General features: G+C 43.0%; 1 protein-coding gene across 2 annotated transcripts in view; it reads right to left on the bottom strand.

Moving 5' to 3' along the window:
* Window positions 1–6: 6 nt before the first annotated feature.
* Window positions 7–20,367, bottom strand: part of wtip (WT1 interacting protein) — a 24,533-nt gene continuing 4,172 nt past the window's right edge. Inside the window, exons 2-8 of one of the 2 annotated variants that reach the window (XM_017428668.3) lie at window positions 14,108–14,209; window positions 5,306–5,373; window positions 3,834–3,896; window positions 3,520–3,650; window positions 3,297–3,372; window positions 1,844–1,912; window positions 7–439 (exon numbers count right to left, since the gene is read on the bottom strand). In XM_017428668.3, the coding sequence (XP_017284157.1) occupies window positions 287–439; window positions 1,844–1,912; window positions 3,297–3,372; window positions 3,520–3,650; window positions 3,834–3,896; window positions 5,306–5,373; window positions 14,108–14,209 (662 nt within the window). In that variant the 3' untranslated portion in view covers window positions 7–286. The remainder of the gene's footprint in view (window positions 440–1,843; window positions 1,913–3,296; window positions 3,373–3,519; window positions 3,651–3,833; window positions 3,897–5,305; window positions 5,374–14,107; window positions 14,210–20,367) is intronic. The other variant, XM_017428669.3, reaches the window with a different exon arrangement.

Here is a 20,367-nt window from a genome sequence, read left to right as displayed (position 1 = left end):
ACGTCGGCGTTCCCAGCCGCGAGCACGGCGAGGAAGAAAGGCGAGTACGGAGAGGAGTCCGACTCTTAGAGGGATTCTCTAAGGTGAATGAAAGGGTCGGGAGGTGTGCCGGCACCGGGGGTGGAGGGCTCTAGGTGGGCACCGAAAGGGGAAAGGAAAAAGTGCAGGGGGGGCACCCTCCCCACCCCCCTGTGACAGCAGGGCTTGTAGTTAGAGCTGCAGTGTTTGGATCCATGGCCTCCTCCCAATGCTGACGTCCTAGATCACGTGGTCGCCTCTCCCCTTCTCACAGTTCAGTCACATGAAGGGGGTAGCTTGGCGGTGGGTGGGTGGGGACCTTGGACTGGAGCCGGTGGATGTGGCAGCCGTGGCACAGAAGGTGGCCTTCCAGCGGGTAACAGCGGTGACCTTCCTCATCGTTTAGCTGAAGACCACAATCCTGGCACGACAGAGACACAGAAGCAATCAGTTCTTTCATCCAGATGTTGGTCTGCTTTGAAAATACAAGTTACAGTCAAAGGAACATTTGGACTTCTGAAGAAACTTTTAGCAGGAAAGAAAAATGATGATTCAACAATAAAACTAATTGGTGACAGTAAGCTCTTGGCTCATGTGATGTACCACCTTCATGGATTTTTTTTTTTGGTCTCTGAAGACGGGGAACCGGGTGTTAAGCTCGAATGTGTACGAGTTCATCCTCAGGGCTCAGAAGTGCAGAAGGAAACCTCAGAGGAAATGAAGATGGAGCCCCTGGGCTGCATTTCTCATGCATTTATGAATAAACCTGCTGAAGAATTCTGCACACAGCTGATAGTAAAAGAAAAAAAAAAAACCTTCGGGGTCCGCTTACATAAGGCTGCTGACCACTGACGATTCAGAACTGCAGCAACTGTAAAATGTATGAATTATAAATGCTTTTTCACTTTTAACGCGTGTGAATCTTGTGCTCAAATCAGCCAATGGTGTCTTACAGTCGCACAGAAAACATTCCTCCCTGCAATATGTCATAAATTCAACATCTTGCGAATGATTCAGCTGCGGACTTCAGCCTCTCCCCGCAGCTCTTGGTTGAATGATTACCTGCTGCTTACATAATGATCTAATCGACTTCTACGAAGTGGAATGTCAGTCATTCAGAAACATCAGCAAGTCTTATCCTGCTGATAATGATAGCAGGGGCAAACTTTCTCACAGTTCGGAACAAGAAAATATCTTCTCAGAGCAGCATTAAATTTGCTTTTATTTATTTTTTTACATATATAAATCTGGTTTAGTAATTTTCTGAATTAAATCGTTGAGATGAGTGAGGTTTCTCAACATGCCCCCAGCTGAGATCAGACCACAGCGCTGGAATGTGCTTTTTGTCAATGAGTCACTGTGCTGAGCTGTAACCTTGGGTCGGTTTCCGTCTGTGTTTTTGTGTGTGTCTGCGCGTGTGTGTCTCATACATCCCAAAAGAGCGATGATTCACTCGCTCATACAAAGGTCTGCTCTCATTTCACGATTTGCAGCGCTTAGACACCAAGGGTTTCTGAGACTGAGAGGATGTCTAAGTATGTGTGTGTGTGTGTGCGTGTGCAATCAGGTGTGACTTCACCTGTCTGAATACCCAGGCTGTGTGTGTATGTGTGTGTGTGTCTGTTGTTTCATTCATTCTAACAGCCAGAACAACTGAATCATATGCAAAAAAAAAAAAAAATCCACTCTAGTCAAAACACTTATGTGGTAGACTACTCTTCTTCATGCCTTAAGTGTGACTGAGTGTGTGTGTGAGAGAGGACACCATGCTTGCAGTAAGGAGAGATGTGTGTGTGTGTATGAGTGTGTGTGAGGGATGTCTCACCTCACAGTGGTAGCACTCCACATGATAGTCCTTGTCCATAGAAACAACCCGAATGGTCTCCTCAGAGCCCTGCAAGGACAAACGTAGACTTCATCCCTTCACATCAGTTAGGTGTGTGTTTGTCTGTGGTGTTAGCAAAATATCTCATGAGCCACTGGTCAGATTTAATGAAACTGATCCCTGGATGTACATCTAATCAATTCACTCCTGGAGTCAACCCAGTCAGCTACAGCTGATCAACCTTAGCAAACACAAACAGGATTATAACTCGGTCAATTTTACAAATAGTGACCTGTAATCTTGCTGTGGTAGTAGCCGAGAGTCTTTTGCAACACATACCTAATTATTTACAATATTTGACCAAACTCTTCAGAGCAGCTGTGTTCAGTAGTTGAATGTTAGTGATGGAAGACCCATTAGATCAGTGCAACAATATGATCACCTCCAAAAAAGGTCCGGGCTTGTTTCAGAAGTAGGTTTTGTGTTTTTGTCCATCGATGATGGTGAACTGCTGCCCAGTCAGCTTTAACTAAATCTAAACAGCCAGTATAATCCCGTACAGTACATTAAACATCTTCCATTGTCTGTCATACCATCAATAAACAGCCTGACGTATTACTCATGCTGTCACCCTGCCTTCACGTGTCTTACAGATCACGCTATGTCCAAGTCTTCAATATACTTTTATTCTCTTGCAGATTAGCCTTTGGGTTAATCTGTTTAAAGAATGGAGCAGCTCGGGCTTTTTAAGATGATTTGTCAAAGACTAATCTGATTCTTCCGTACTGTTGAGGCGAGCTCAGACCTTGTAAATGACTCCCTGCGTTATCTGACGAAAAAGCAATGAAAACTAACCCTCGGCTGTCCAGGCAATGGCATTAAAACTATTTAACCATATCACTAGAGAAACAGCTTTCCTGAATTCCAATCCATCCCAGTTATTTCCATCTAAAATAACTTAGCACTTCAAGCTCAAATTCAAACTCACAGAGCTAACATTTGTTTTGCATAAACCGAGAAAAACCAAAATACTTGCGTTAATGTTTAAATATGTCCGGAGCTTATTAACCTCTGAACACTAAAATGCTACACCTTCATTTTTAAAAGCCCATCTCATCATTTGTTGTCTTTGAATGTATTCAGGTTTACCTATAAATGTGCCAACTTGATTTTGTTTTGTTTTGTTTTTTTTAACCGAGAACTTAAATGAAATTTACATCTGCGATTTAAGAAGCATTCCAAGTTATTGATAAGATGCATTTCTCATTCATGTAGCTATTACGACTCACACTCATCTCTGTTGTGGAGATTTGTGGAAATGAGGACAAATTAGAAGAAATTATACACAACAAGTGGACTTCAAAAACACCGCTTTCAGGGGAAGATTTGTAGATACGTGGTGAATTTGACCTAAAAATAAATAAATAAATAAAAAGGGACAAAACATACTAACATTTAAGTTCAGTTTGCTGTTTACCTGGGCTGGAAGGATGGGCTGGTTGCACGAGGCACACTTGGGAGCAAAAACCCTTTAATGGAAGAAAACACAAAACTATAAGCAAACACTTTTTTTGGACGACAGTAAATCAAAGAAAACGCTGACAGCAGCCATCGTCCAGGGTGCTGTGTACCTCGTTCCCCTGTAATAACTGGAACAAACGGATAATTTTTCTTACGTGTGGTAGTCTTTGACACAGTAGATGTTGTTTTCAACGTCCACAGTGAAAGGCACTCCATCCAAACCCTCTTTACACACCACACAGCGGAAACAGCCCGGATGGTAGGACTTGCCTAGTGCCTGGAGGATCTATACGCCAAACAAAAACCAAAGGAAAACAAAAAAAAAACACTTTAAGACAACAATCAGACCTGAGGGCAACACTGGCTGTGTGATATCACACAACAGGCAGCAATAATGAGAGACGGTGTGGAGCTGAAATACATATAAACATCTCCTGAGGAAAACTGGCTGTTCGGAGACACTTCTTACCATCTCCATGATGAGATGGCCGCACACAAAGCACTTCTCTGCCGTCTGCTGGAAACCAGAGTACTGTGGGTGGGAGATCAGACAGGATTCATTTTCTCAAAAGTGACATTTTTGTTTATTTTATGCAATCGTTAGAACAAATAATACTTCACAGATTCTGACAGATTTCCATTTGGGTCTCATCTATAGAGGGTGCTGCTGCACTCTGTACATCAACATAAGGATGACATTCAGGATCGTTTGTCTATCTGAAGTCCTGTACTTTGATGCTATGAGGAGATTTTTTCTTTTATCTTTTTACATGTACAACTTATTTAACTTTTGGAGTCAACCTAGATGAAGGTGATCGCCACACAAAAATGGCTGTAACTTGGTCAGTTTTACAGATATTGAGGTAAAATGTGATGTAGTAGCTGAGAGTCATCCCCGACATATACTACAGATGCTAACTTCTCACAAGATCTTGCAATACTGCATGAGTTTGTGCATAATGTCAGTTCCAAGGTTTCACCCAAATGGCTCCAACTCCATTCCTTCTCAGTTTATTTAACATTCTGGCTTAAAAGGCGGCAGGCGATATGCATCCCATTAATGTTCGGCCCCATTAAAATGTTTGCAGTTTAATTTACTCGACTCCTCTCTCTTTAACCCAGAGCTCAGGCAAATAAGAAAGGTGACCATCTGTGATGCACATCCCCCCTCTGGGTCATGACCTAATGACACGGAGGGGCTGGTGGAGGGAGGAGACACAGCTACCAGGTGGAGGTGGGAGGTGGTGATGGGGCAATTGCGCCATGCCCCCCCATGACACCACTCCAAGTCTCCCATCTGCCACTGCTGAACACCCCCACCCTTCCCCACCCCCTTGCTTCCTCCCCGGGGTGACAGCACAGACCAGTCGAGCCTGAGCTGCAGGAGGGATACGGAAGGCGATTAGACTCATCCTGTCGACTGGCCCCCTGCATCAAAGGGGCGGAGACGGCAAAAAAACAGGAATTTCCACGTTTCCTAACAGTTCGACACGTTGAGCTCTAAGAGGAAGCTGCCCACAAACAGGAAGTACAGTCAGCAGATGAGACGGGATCATAAAGCAGGAACCAGTGAGAGCTCCTTCCTCTGTGTTAAGACTTATTTCCTGAAGTAGCACAACAACTCCACCGGATTTAGAGTCTTTTTGTTTCGTTCGCACCTACATTAAACCTAATCCCTCTGTATTTCTAAACGTGACTCAGCCAAGGCACCGTGAGACCAAGCTGAGTGAAGCAGATGGACCAGGAGCCTGAGAGCTGCAGCTGTCTGACGTCCCTCCTGCATCTCTAAGAGCTTGCAGGGCGCAGGAGCTCCCTGGGGAAATCAGTCTGAACTGTGGGAGTGGTACTCCTAATTGCAGCAGGGTTTGTAGAACTTGTGCTCCACCTGCACCTCCTGTCCCACCTCCTGAGACTAAAGCCATGAATGCACAGGTAACTTACCAGAAAATCTTCCTCACAGTACACCTTTCCATTGACGTTGTAGAACGCCTTCCCTCGCAGCCTCCTCCCTAAAAGAGGGAACAACAAATAAAACTTTTGAGTGTGACAGTTTGGGTAAAGTGCTTCCAACGTCGAGGGATGATTAGACACCTAATATCTGATTTAAACGTCTCAACTTCATACTTGTTTTAATCAAAGAAAGCGATTAGTTTCATAAAATGTCACAGGGTGAATAAAATGAACAGAAGAGAGGAAATGGAGGAGAGTCGTCCAGGGGAAGCTGTCGTGACTGATAAGCTGAGCAGTTAGCTATTAATTTACTTTTAACAGTATCTCCCCTTGGAACCAATCCAGCTTCTAGTATAAACACTGAACATTAACAGGAACATTTTAAAGCAAAAAACCATAAGATAATATACATAAAATACAAAGAAAAGAAATAAAAAGACCCTCTAATATGGGGCTTTGAATTGAACTTTCAAAAATGTAACACAGGTTGTTTTCTTTATTGTTGTTTTGCAGATAGTGTTGGGCGATATGCATTCCTTTAAGAAATGCTAGACTGTTAATTAAAATACTGAAATGATCTGTTGCCTTTCAGGTCAAGTGACTTTTATTGCAAAATTCAACTTCATTGTGAGATAGACAAAGACTTCATTCTATTGTTTGCGACGAGTTTATATCGAAAACATAGTCAAAATAGTTGCAGCCCCACAACACAAGCACAGCAAACCCAGGCTTGACGCGACTGGGCTTTTGGAGCACAGAACACGCAGACCGAATTCCTCTGGCGGAGCTTTCATTCACCAGAATCCAAGTTTGAATCCAATCTGAAAAGAAAATTCGTCTGCGGCCTGCCTTCTGCAGCCCCCCCCCCCCATGCCATCTCACACAGCACGCCCATTCAAATTCATTTACCAGCAACCACGTCGCTCTGGCAGCGCGATGACTTTACCCCGAAGCCTGGCAGACGAAACCCACGGATCCCATAAATCTGCCGGATTAGTCAGATTTAATTGTCATCCCGAGCCACCATTGATTGTATTGGTCTCCCAGCACGAACATCCCCCCTCAGCCCTCGCCTCTTTTTTTTAAAACACACAAATTTATGCAATCGCTGTATTTCAAACTCGGCGTCACAATGTAGAGAAATGGTGAGACACCAAGAGCCACATAAATGGCAGGGGCAGCAGAGGAATGCTGACCACACAATAGGTGAGACGTTTAAGACTTTTAGACTGAGGAGCAATTAGCTTCTTGGTGCCGAGCAGGAAAGAGAAAAGCAGGATTAAGGAGGGACACAAGCTGAAGCGACTCTTGTGAGGCAGAGTCTTATAAAAACCAAGACAGTGACGCGGCCCAGCTCGAGGTAGTGGCGAGGACGCAGTGAACAGTGCAGCAGCGGCGGAGGCGGCAGCAGTAGGGGCCGCGAGGTGCTGGACTCTGCTCTGCACTCTGGGGTCTGGAAGGTGAACACAAAGGCCTCAGAGCTGATGTCTGTGTGGAGCACTGCTAGGGGAGCGGGCCGACTGAGCAAACGGGGACATTCCTTCTGTCTGAGGTCACTAGCTGGTCCTATTCATCCCCCCACCCACCCGCCCGCCCGCACCTCTTCAGCACCCGCTCCCTGCCCGCTTCCCTTACTGAGAAAAGGAGGGGGGGGAGGGCTAAATTAACTGAGTTAAAGCATTTTTGTGTTTGCTAATGTCAGTTAGCAAACACAACTGATGTTGCGCTAAAATCTGGTTGGTAGTAGCCGAGTGGTCATCCTCATCCCATACTCTGAGCACTAACAAATCTCATCCAAGATCTTTGTTTAATACCTTAGCATGCAAGGCAGTGGGTGATATGTATTCCTTCAAGGAATACCACTTTTATTTCCAAAGTATTTACGTCAACAGACAAATTCAACTATTCTGTTTTAGGTTGTTTTCTGCTTCGGTGTGTCAATGAAGCTGTCTAATAAAGAAACTTTCCCTTTGTTGTTCTGTTTTAGGCAGAAAAAAAAAAAACCTAAAAAGGTATTTTTGTCAAATGCATCTACTAGCCTTTATTAGAATGCTTTTGCTTTTATTAAAAGCAAATTCATGAAAAGCGTTTACTGTCCCGTATACAAACCTATTCAACGTTGACATCAGAAACGACACGCAGCTCCGGAACTACCAACTAACGCCACTCCCCTTGAACAAGCAAATGTAATATTGAAACCAAAACACACACACACACACAATTCCTGTTAAATCTGATTACCAATTTCCCATTCTGCTTTAATTTTCTTCATCGACAGCTTAGAGACTCCTTCGTCTGCGTGTTACGTCGTGAGTTGGTGAGGTGTCTGATACAGGAAACCTTAATGAGTTGCCACATCACCGTGTTCGGACAGAAGTGAGCCTATGATTGAACAACAAAAGCCCGGGGAAAAAAAAGAGTTCAAGAAAAGAGAATATCTGTGCCTACTTTGTAACTCCCACCGGAAGGTTGTTGTAGATGTGCTCTGTCTTATTTTAAACTGGGCATTTGAGGTCTGAAAGCAGACAAAACTTTGACATTGGTGCGAATTTTGTTTCCATGTGACATCAGTCGTACGAACACCACTGAAGATGTCAATGGGATATCCAGACTGCAGCTAATAAAAGGAACTACTGAGAAAGAACGAACTAACAGCGGCATGAACTCCAGGACTTGCAGGGATGCATTTCAAGCACCGAGGGTCATCTGCTGCAGAACGAAATCCTGGATCCATTCGCAATGCTCGTGTTCAAAGCGGAAAGCTGAGAAGAATCTTTTAGCAGGCACCGGCCAATCAAACGTCCACGACGACCACTCCAAATGTCAGGCACACTCACTGATAAGTGGTTAATGCACCGATATGTAGCCGGCAGATGAACGGGATTGACCAAGCCTTGCACAGTATGGTGGTTGTCTTCCTATCAGAAGATCAGAGATTCAGTTCCCGGTCTCTCCTCGTATCAAAGTGTTTTCAGGCATGACACCGAAGCCCCTTGAGGTGAGAATGTACTTTAAAAAAAAAAAAAAAGCACTGCGTCTACTTTTGATAATCCTGTGCTCCATTTGCTTTGAAAGTCAGAATTAGAATTTAGGGACGATGAAAAACATTTATTCCTGCAGTCATCCCCTCTTTCTAAGTGCGACTAAGTTGGAATTTGAAGTCAGAGTTGGCGAGGAGTCTTCGGCTCCTTTCACACTACAATGTTGTGACATGGCCACAAAAACTATATATTTTTTTTCCAAGTTACCTCTGGTAGTTCATAAATCATCAATCGAGCCATCTCTGACCCACGACAATGGGAGCTTTCGTTATTGAAGCCATACATTGAGTGACCAAAAGTGGCGTGGAGTGAAACTCCGAGGAGTTGACTTGGAGCGCTACACACAACATCCCCGTCAGACATCCCCATTTCAGATCCCACAGCCAGATGGAGGCACGGACCATCTGTCATCACTACATCACATGTTATGGCTCTGGGACTACCTGGTTTGGTGGCTCAAAGGCTTAACAGCGGCGGGTTGACTTCAATCTCCCAGGCTGCCTCTGTAAATTCAGTAAATCGTGAGTTGGAAAGACGGCATCTCAGAGCCGGTTTGAAGTGTTTTGTGCGATTTTCCAAATCGTAATTCTGACTTTGGTAAGGTGTTCTAGTTGATATTTTCCAACTGGAAACTTAAAAACTCTAACTTTTGTATCTAAATGAAACATTCCACAAAGCTACAAGAAAACAGCAAATAAATAACCTAGAGTATAAACAAGTTTTTCATGTCAACACTCAACTTAATCGACTTAAAACTCAATCAAAGGATAAATAAACAGTTCGTACACTTTGCATTACGACGTTCAATATGGATCTAAAAATATAGTATTATTAAGAACAAACCACTGAGAACTGACTGCTCAGTGGCTTCCAAACCTTCAGATTATAACTCTGCCACGTGCAGCTGGTGACAGTTTGATCAGTTCAACCTGCTGACCACACTCCTGCTGCCAGAGCTTTTTAGATGCATAAGAAACAACTTAACAGCCCGGCTGAAAACTTTGTTTTTGTTTTTATCATTTGATTAAAGGAAAACTTGCTTTTCTGAAACAATGACCTGACTCTGTCATAAGGGAAGAATCCACATTGTGCTGCTTTGCTCAGTTTTCGTCTTCCACGTAAACCTGACCTGCGACGGAACGCCTGCAACAAGTCGTTTGCGAGCATCCAAAATAGGTGAAGAAAAATGAATTGAGTTTGGCAACAATGGCAGCTAAACTATGACAGTCGGATTGTTTTAACGTACTACATCTGTCAGTCAGCAGTGACGGGGAGGATTAAATCAGAAAGAGCCAGAGATCATCTCGGAAGACATTTTCATTGCTTTTTAGTTTCTTTGTGCAAAACACTGCAGAAAGCTGTATCTGAATGTGACATCTTTGTACTAAACAGTAAGCAGACACTTCGCTGCACATTTGATCAGGTTTTAATGCCAGAAACAGCAGAACACCTTCCGTCTTCCTCCAAAGCATAAGGTTTCCAAGGATAAATGAGGATTTTATACATCTGATTACTCACTTTTTAAACATTCAGTCAGGAAAGCCATGTGCTACAGACCACACGGCATCTGTCCTGATCAGCTGAGTTGTTTTAGTGATCTATATTACTATTGTTTCACGCAGCAGCTTTCACAAAAGAAAACCCCTCGTTGATGACCACCATAAACTAGACATAAACTGGACTTGACTCCTCTACAGATCCAGTAAAACTGTAAAGACTCGGTCAAGAGAAGAAAACACAACCGCTCCTAAGCAAGGTATTTATTGCAATTCTTAAAAGCCAAAATATGCACTGAACAGGCCGTAAACCAAGTCACTTTCAGTACGTGTGGCAGCACAAGTACACAGTTGTCTTGGCATGCGCCTGCTGTTTAAAGTGAGTCCATAGCAGGCCTGCCCCCTCTGATAAGCGGGTCTGGTATACTTTGTGACTGTGTGATTGAGGTCCTCCAGGGAAGGCTGGCTGAAGTGGTGGTGGGGAGGGTTGCATTCTTGGTCATCCCATGAAAAAAGGGTGCAACCATGGGAGTAAGCCAAGAGGAGGGCTCAATTATGCATGGTTAAACAAAGCCCAGGGCTACCAGCGAGCAATGTCTCAGCAAACCCAGCCTCACTGCGGAGCTCCAGACTCCAGGAGGACTCAATACGGGAGGACGGAGACAAAAAAACAAAAAACAAAACACAAAAACAAACAGAAAGACACAAGGACACAGCTCCTTTTAAATCACTGGATTGTGTTATGACAAGTGCCAACACTTTAAAACTGAACTACGCTGAGACCTTTAAAACATTCCCATTTACAAGAGGTCAAACAATAGATTACGTAGTTTACATTACCAATAAACTATCCCGAGAGGTGGGCTGGTCTGCGAAGATATTACCCGAGGCTCGTCCGCAGCCCAGAAAACGACCTGTTGACAAATCGTGGACATGATTTCTCTGATAAACCCAACAATATTTCTCCGAGGAGATGTCTGCTTTCTGTCTAAAAGCAATTACTTCCAAACACAGCTACCTCATCTGGGAATTCTCACGGAGTATTTTTAGTCTTCAGAGGAAATAATCTGGTTGGAAGTCTGCTTGATAGACGAAATGCAAAAGGCCGATGAAAGCTGACCTCTAAACAAACCCTAAAAAGTACCATAAAGACGATTAATACAGCTTTTAGCCAGGCTGGAGGCTGTTTTTCTACGGAGGGCCCAGCTACCTCGACAACGAGACACCCGGCATCTGGCCCCTCTTTCTTCCAACACACAATAAATCGGAAAGTATGTGGCTTTGGTTACATGTAAATTATAGGCGGCTCTTCCAGGGCCCGAGGGGTCGAGGTGGAGGATCGGTATACGTACAGACTACACATATGAATGGAAGCTGGCTGAAAGGCTCTATCCAGACATCTTCCTGTTGTTTCCCCAGGAAACAGGAGAGGTGGTCTGGAGTCGAGTGACGGGGGCATCCAAACACACACACACACAGATGCACACATACTGTGCACTGTACTCTGTGCTTAAGAACAGCTTTAATTACAGCCTTGTGCATCAAAACATGTCAAAATCGTATCCCTTTGAGGCATAATGAGCTCACTGCTGCAGCGAAGGGATGCTCCAACATTTTACAGAGTTGATTTCAGACTGAAGTGTTTTTTTTCTGTGCTACACAATAAACAATTCGATCCAACCGTAACACCACCTCTAACAGCAAGCGGCTGACTCTAATATTGACTCCTCTAAAAAAAAACAAGAAGAAAAAGAAGTGGCAAAGGTGTTGCAAAGATACCGACGCTGTCCAAAACGTGATAACGTTTCAGGCGTAACACACACCACACTCTCACTTCACTGCTTTTAAAGGGCTTTAATGGGTGTGTGAAGGGCTAAAATCTGTGTTGTCCCTCTTTGCAGAACTCTTCCTTGGAGAGTGTGAAGGACACACACAGAGATATGAGACTGACAGATGCATCTAAGTATTCATTCCATGAATAAACACAGAAGTCAAAGCAGCCAACATAACACAGCTTGTAGAGGCTAAATGTAGAAAATGCAATTTTTAAATGACTAAATAACAAAAAATATAAAAACAGTAAAGATATGTGAATGTTTACCTGCTCAGTGACAGGTTTTGACTGCAGCCAGGTCATTTATAAAGCAGATATAGTTCATTTTCTTACAGCTCATTAGCTACATTCACTCCTGATCTGTGTCCAAATATAGTTACTTCTGGTTCCTCAAAGGTCAGGATAATGTTTTAACTGGGGGTGTGTGAAATAGTTGTTTTTTTTTAAGTTGTCAGTGTTTCACCTGCAGGGAACAGCAGTCAGTGTGATGTTTCTTTGGAGAATCGAGGAGAAATTCTCAGAAATGGCAAGCTAACAGCTGCTAAGAAGAAGGCCAATCTAAGAGCAATTTTCCTCCATCTAAAACAGCTCAAAGTTTCCAAGCAGTTCAAACGTCACCTCGATTTTCACACGTTGTTATTATTTAGCAGGCAGCTGTATTACTTTGTCGCCGTTTTCTTGACCACACATGTCCAGGTGGCTAAACTAACTGAATGCTCTGTGGCAGCTAAAAATATCCAACCACCAATCAGCTGAATCAACCTGAAGTTGTTCCGTGTCTGTGACCAACAAATGTTTCTGTTACAGATATCCCTTCATCTACCCAGAAAAAAAAAAATCATTGTTTTTAAATCACTTATTTTCAGAGTAAACTGGAAGAACAAGTGAGTCAGAGGGAATCGGCGGCAGAGCAGTAAACAAATGTCTCATCAGTTGGTGACAAGGTATGAAAACACAGAATACAGTTGTTTGCTTGAACTGCAAGAAAAACTTCTCAAGTTTGAGTCATTTCAAATTCAGGAAACTTGATCTTAAACAGGTCCTGCTCTGAGTGAGCTGACGGCTCCTCCATGAGGTTGCCTCCCTGATTCTCCAAACAGAGATCCTTCTGACTACTGCCTTCTGCAGTTAGGACACTGACAAGTCATACCTACACCACAGAACCTGACAGGGTATTACAGTTAATTTATTGCTAATATATTTGCTAATTTATTCCCTGACAGGCATGTATAAATTTATACATTAGCCATTTTTGTGTATCAAGAATGTACTTCTAATAAACTCTTACTCTGCTGCCAATCCCAGCGTACAGTCGTTTGATTTTCTCTGTAGTGACACCTACTTCTTCTTAAGGGGACTGCCAGAAGTGTGGTGCATTTCGACGTAAACAACGCAGACACACTGACTGCGCAGCTTGACTGCTGCTGTAAAACCTGTTCATTTTATAGTCTGATAAAACGACTTAAAAGGGTCGTTAATGACAGAACGCTTATAAATTACATCAGCAAAATCTATCAAAACATGCCACTGCTTTTATTATCCTCTAACAATAGTGCAGCCGCTGTTAGAGGCAGAAGAGAAGAATGCGGGGAACGCTGGAACCTGAAAAAGTTAACGTGGGGCAGGTTGCTGTGTTCGTGGCGGTGGCAACGGGACACACGGTGGAAGAAGGAGCAGAAGCAGAGCTGACTGGATATATTGTAAAGACCCTGTGATCCACGAAGGCGGCAAAAACACAACACCCACTTCCCTCTGAGTGTGCTACGAGCACACAATCATGTTGCATCTTCACGTAGTGCAGGGTTTGTCCTTTCATTATTCTGTTTGACTCAACCAGGTGGGGTTTTCTTGCTTTAGCCAACTTGTACAGCTGGTTTTGACCTTTGTCCCGACTTCTCTGAAAGACGTTGCTGTCATCAAATACATTATTTAAGAATAACGTCACAAGTGCATGTTTTTCTAATATTCTGCAGCCCAAAATATGAGTTCTGGGCTCAACATTCAGAAAGCATGAAGGGCGGAGGTGTCCAGTCCTGGTCCTTCAGGTCCACTAGCCTGCATGTTTTAGGTGTTTTTCTGCTTTGACACACCTCATTTGAGTGACTGAGTGATTAACAGTCTTCTGCAGAACTTGAAGACCTGCTGATGAGCAGGGAAACATCTAAACCAGGGGTGTCAAACTGCAGGCCTTGAGGGCCGCTGTCCTGGAAGTTTTAGGTTTTTCTGCCCCAACACACCTGATTCAAATGGTTTGATTAGCTCCTCACCAAACCATCAAGTTATCCAGGAGCACGGCAACAAGTCATCCATTCAAACCAGTTGTTTTAAAGCAACAAACGTGGATTCAGGTCGGATATGTTGACTGCAATTACAGACTGGATGCGTCCAACTGTGCTGCCATTTAATCGACGGTTTTACTCACCACATGAGCAGCAGGTGAAACAGTTTGTGTGATAGAGGTTCCCCATGGCCTGGCAGGCCTGGCTGGCCCCGTATACACCCTTCCCACATTTGACGCAGATACCTGTCAGAGACAACGAGTCGGTTATTATTTGCCGATATGCATAACAACGACAAGGAAATCATTTTTATCTGACAGCAGAATAAAACTAGAGTCAGAGCTGACGCCAAATCAGTTTGAATTGTTCAGAGCTGCCAAAATCGGGGATGATTACGGGTAGTACAACAGCCCAACTCCTCCTGTATTTCTTCTTACACAATGGGAAGCTGCCATCTGTGTGTTCTTTCAGCTATAGCGGAAAAATGATCGACCTGCTTCGAACGGTTCACTGTTATCAGCTCTGAAGATAAAACAACGCAGTGAAGTTTTAAAATCTGCCTTTAAGACTTTCGCAGTCCTTCAGATGTACAGTTCTGTGGAAGTCAAAGAGAAAAGAAAAGTAGTGATTGTGAACCGTGAAGGAGCGGCACAGGCCTGACTTCTGTCATTTCCACGTGTTACATCATGCTGTTAGAAGGCAGACTACTACAGCAAAAGCTAAACATTACAATAAAGAGAACGGAGAGGAAACGTGAATGAAAGGCGGCTGACGGGAAGGGCATGTTGCAAGAAAAAATAGTTAGATTGAACAATCAAGGCACATTTTTACATAAAAAGAACGAGTCACAAAGTTTTAGATTCATTTTCCCCCCCTTAAACACTCATGCCAATAGACCAAAACTAGAAAAAATTTGCAGGTTTTTCCTGAGTAGAACCAACATTTTCAGGATCAGTACTCAAGAACAATAATTGTACAGCAGATCAGGAGAATCCACGGCAGAATTCCTCACAAAAATAAAATAAAATTGACAACTTCAGACAGATCGGATGAAATCTTACAAAGGTTTTCTCAGTTAAAGAGGATGTTTGGACTCCTTGTTTGAGCTTTAAAACTTTCAGTAAAAGAAAAGGAGGCCGTCCGTTCCAACAAACTGAACATTTCAATACTGAATCACAAGTTAATTAAGTGTCTATTCTCGCTAAATAACCTTGCGATAAAAGATATTAGAACTCGCGTAGATAATTTCTCATACAGTAATTCCTCTGATTACATGGTTGCTATTTTATCACTGACGCTGTGATGCTGACCAACCCAGAGAAAAATCTTCATCCATTCAAGGACTCAAACTGCTGTCAGGTTTAGTTAGGAAAGAAGAAAAGAGTGGCTTAGATGATTTGATAGACAGAAAAGAAAAAAAAACACACACACACACACACACAAAACAATCTTCCAAACGCAAGACAACCTCCGCTGAGGTCACATTCCTTAGAGAGTGCAGGGTTAAAGCCTTGATGGGGTGAGTTTAGGGTCACTGTGCCCACAGGACACAAAATCCCAACAGCTCTCCTCTTGCACACACACACACACACACACACACACTAAATGCCCTTGTGTTTGAAGCACAAACTCTTCTAGAGAAACTAAAGCATCAACACACTTACAGCGCCGACCTTGGAATTAGTTAATTATCCAGGTCATTTTCCTTTCATGGCAGTTCTACTGAACACCTTGCCTTAAAAAAACAAAAACAAAACTCTTTTCAGCTGTTTCTTTCGGGGTTGCCAAAGCAGCTCATCCTCCTCTTCTGCCACACCAACCCTCTGCATATCCTTCCTCCTTCACTACACCTATCAATCTTCACTCTGGTCTTCTTCTTTCCGCTCCATATTCAACATCCCTTGTCCATCGGATCAACTGTCCTTCATGTGCGCACGTTCGGACCATCTCAGCCTCGCCTGTCTGACTTCCTCTCTAAACGGCTCGACCTTAGTTGCCCCTCTAACGTAGTCATTTTTAATCCATTTTTGTCACTCCCAACGAGCATCCCAGCATCTTTCCATTTGCCACTTCCAGCTTCAGCTTCTGTCTTTGTCAGTGCCACCATCTCCAAACCTTACATCCCAGCAGGTCTCCTTTCTACCTTGTGAACTGTCCCGTTCACTCTTGCAGCTCTCCTTCTGTCACAAACCCCCACCCACCCCCACCTGACACTCGTCTCCATCCACTCCACCCTGCTGGCACCCTCTTCTTCACCTCTCTTGTGCGCTGCCCGCCGCTTTGGCTGCTTGACCCCAGGTAGTTGAGCTCCTCCGCCTTCAATATCTCTACACTTTTGCTGTTTAATGTGACACTTACAGTATCTCCCTCTCATTCACACACACACACAGGTGCTTTGCCTTGCTTCTGCGGACTCTCCAGGCTCCCTTATCCAACTGCTAAGAACATCACGGGGACTCGTGCCTGACTTCTTCCGTTAACCTGTCCATCCTCACTGCAAACAACGAGGAGCTCAGAGCTGATCCCTGACGATCCACCATGAACCGATCTTGAACTCCTACTGCACACCTCACCACTGTGTCTCTCTCTGTCCTGCACTACCATTCACATATTTCTCTGCCACACCAGACATCCTCTCACAGTACCACAGTTCCTCTCTGACACCCTCTGATCAACAGACACGGTCCAAATGTGATGAATAACATATTGTGAGTACAAAAGTGGGATAGTTTTCTCTTTAAACCAGAATGGTACAAATATAATATTCAAAATTAAATGTAAACATCACCTTTCCTGGACACAACCTGACATCACTCACTCAGAAGTTAATAAAAAAAAGGATAATAAGAATGATTAGGTGAACCCAACTGAACGATGTTGACTGGGTACATTTTAGACAAAAACCATGATGACATTTCAGGTAAACGGGATCAGATAGTACAAACAGTTGTTAGCTGACGATATGTTTTCCCATCCATTAGCTTGTTAAAAAATAAAAATAGCTGTGTTTGGCTTTAATAAAGAAAACACAGACAAAAAGGCACCAAGTAACAAACTGTGTTTTTGTGCAATTTCCTCATCAAGCAGGTTCCTATGTGTTATTCATTTTGATGCACCATAAAGTTGTTTAATTTGTCTTTTCTGAACACAAGGGAGGGGCATGACTGGCAAACAAACTAAAGTTTGACTATATAGAAGCTTCTCCCTCTTGACCAGTCAGATTCACATAAAGATGAAAGAACCAAACTTAGACACCCTAAAGGTCTCAGTCCACGAGGTGATGAAACAACAGGAACATCCACTTCCTTTGGACAGATCAGACATACGTCTTCACAGAGGCACAAGTGCAACCCGTGGGCAGAAACCCAGAGCCTGTCAGAACCTAAAATAAAGATGACAAGACGATGCTGTGCACAAAGCATGGAAAAGACGGAGGACAGATAGTCAGTATGCTATATTAACGTAAAACATTATTCAATTTATAAAGCTACTTCTCTAAAACCCATTTGGGGTCAGAAATGATGCAAGGATTCGGCCATTACAAACCAATATTCATTGACATACACTGGATATCACATCAACTTCAATAAGAATAGTAGTTATTCTGTTAATTATAACAAATAAAAGCGTTTTTCATACTGGGAAGTCCAAAAGAAAAAAGGGCTGCAACCAATCAGAGCCTCGAGTCTCTTCAGATACTGTTTGTTCCCTTTCTGCTCTGTTCTGCATCGCTTTCTGTTAACTTCCTTCTTTTTGTCACTTGCAATAATAACAATGAAGCAATGAGACAAACGTCCAGTTATGCGGCAACGCTTCAGACAGGAATGCTTCCAGTAATACTCTTCGAGTGAGGCGAACAGAGTCCTACCGTCATCATGGGAACCAACACCAGCACGAACTGTGCACGCTTCGAACCAGCTTTGCCTGTCCTCACGCATATTACAGCGGACTAACAAGCTTGTTATTGCACTTAAAGTATTTTTTTTATTTCTTGAAAAGCATCATTTTACCCCCCACCTGCATTTGAAGTTTCAAACTGGTTGTAGCTGACCCTTTTTGTTGACCCTTGCCAGCATTCGATCGAGCTGCAGAGCATCACTGAAGGTTGATCGAATGCTTTTCAGACAACTGAGAAAGCGTTTGTGTTTTTAACCAATGCGATCCTTCACTCTGCAATTGTGGAGATTAATGCAAACTGAAACCTCCGTGCAAAACATCCAACTAGGCCTGAGATGGAAAAAACAAGATGCAGTTTTAAACTCAACCGCTGATAAACTGTGAACAGGAATCGGCCTCAAAAAGTTGCAGATAATGATAAAAACAAAGAAACCAAAAACATGTTACAGAAAGAAAATGACACCTCTACTGTTCAGTTTCCCCTGATGGGCAGATCAAATAACAAAAAAAAAATGTTAGAGTGCTTCTTTCCTGTGACTTCATGCAGTTCAGGCTTGTACTGAATGGTAACAGGTTTTGGATTTCTTTTGGAAAAGGACCAGAGTGCTAATTCAGACACGACACCAACATGTTCAGTTCAGCTACAGCCAGATTAATGTTTTTGGTTTTTTTTGGTCAGACAAAGCCGAGCGGAAAGAAGAGATTTGAAACTAAACACTGTGTTTTTAGCCCCCATCATGCTGTCATTAGCTGGAGACTAAAAACTCAGACCAAAGGCTGCAACACTAAAATATCTCAACAATGATCTGTGTTACGTCACCGACAAGTGGACTAATGGGATTAAAAGACAAAAAAAAAAAGAGCATGTGCTTGTTAACGTTATGTTTCCGTGTGTAGCTAAATATTATTTCTGAATGATTTCATCTTTTGTTTGGTTTCATTTTTTTAACATTTTTAGTGGAATTAATCTCCATCACACAGCTCTGACTTTGTTAATTAATAAGTGATAGATGTACATATAATAAACATTTCCTGAAAGTTGGAATAAAATTCATCCTGACAACCAAGCACGCACACAGACACGGGCGAAAACATTATCGTCAGAGCAGTAATTATCCATTCAAAGCTACACTGAATTACCTTCCCATCTTTTTTTTTTAAATTCCATCTAGTCAAATAGATGCTGCAGTCGCTTAAAAAAAAAAAAAAAAAAAAAATCCACACCATGTGTTTGCAAGGCCCCTGAATCTTCTCGCGTCAACTTGTAAACATCAACTTTAAATGTGATTTACCGTAAACCACCGGAGCGCCTCTGAAGTGAGGATGTGGTTATGGTTTTACAGGACAGCGGGCAAACCTTTGGGAAAGCTCTCCGTCGGGCCATTTAAAACAGGATGCAGGGTGTCTCGTGCGCGGTGTGCGCACCGGGGTTAAAAATAAAACGCCATCGCTTCATGTGCATACATTCTGTGGAGAGCCCGCTGCTCAGCACCAGCTTCTTATTCCTGTGGAAACAGTGCTTTTGGTAGAAAATGTAAATGTATTTGGCTCCTGATTAAATTAAAAACAAGGCTCGAGTACAGCCTCTCTGAAAGACTCAAATCTAAGGCTGCAGATGAGGGCAGAAAAAATCCAATTCTTAAATTGCACAGTGGAAAAACTTGTGATTATGTAACATTATTAGGATATAGAGTTAAATGTAAAGCATCTGATAAATACAGATAACTGACTCTCTAACCTTGCCGAAAACAGTGAATGTGCTGTGAATTATAAGACGACCTGCTCAGTCGGATCTATGAAACTTTAAGAAGCTTTCTGTGTGAATTTTAAACTTCTTAGAGCCCAAAAATCGGGGCTCAGCAGAGCACAGTCAGTTGTTTTTAGTTCGTGGAACCTGCAGGTGTATGATTCAGTTATTAAATGTGAAGTATAACAACTATAGGACAACATATTTATAGGTAAGTACCAGAAATCCTTAATAATATTCTGTTTAATTAAAGAAGGCTGACGAGCAATAAAAAGTGAATTTAGTGACATAAGAAGCAGCAGAACAAAATCAGGAGAATTGGAGCACTTTGTAAACACACCAATGGACCCTGCTGCAGTCTGCCAGTGAATAAAGATGATAACTTTTGCACTATATTTCCGTAGGCATAACGCAAAGAGTTTAAAATGTCTTGCCCCGGTGCACTGTGGATTTCCCAGCAGCTTTTCACACATCGATGGATAAGCTAGTCTTAAAGCTTATGGTGCTACTTAAAAAGTTAATGCATTTCTCTCAACTGCGGTTATAAGTGCAGTATAGGCAAAGTACAACAACAACAACGGCGCGCACACTCACACACACGCGCGCTGTTGTCGGCATGTGCGCGTCAGATATGTGCATGACTACTGCCATTATAATTCTGGGCAGGTGATCAGACTTGACCCCCACTAACTATGTCTGGCCCGCCAGCCAGGATCGTGTGCCAAGTGTCTGGTGTTGCCCGACTCCCCACTGGCTGGT

The sequence above is a fragment of the Kryptolebias marmoratus genome, linkage group LG15 (genome assembly GCF_001649575.2).
Source record: "Kryptolebias marmoratus isolate JLee-2015 linkage group LG15, ASM164957v2, whole genome shotgun sequence".
Classification (NCBI taxonomy): Eukaryota; Metazoa; Chordata; class Actinopteri; order Cyprinodontiformes; family Rivulidae; genus Kryptolebias; species Kryptolebias marmoratus.
Note: the sequence above shows the minus strand (reverse complement) of the source record. Positions and strands in the feature narration are given on the sequence as shown.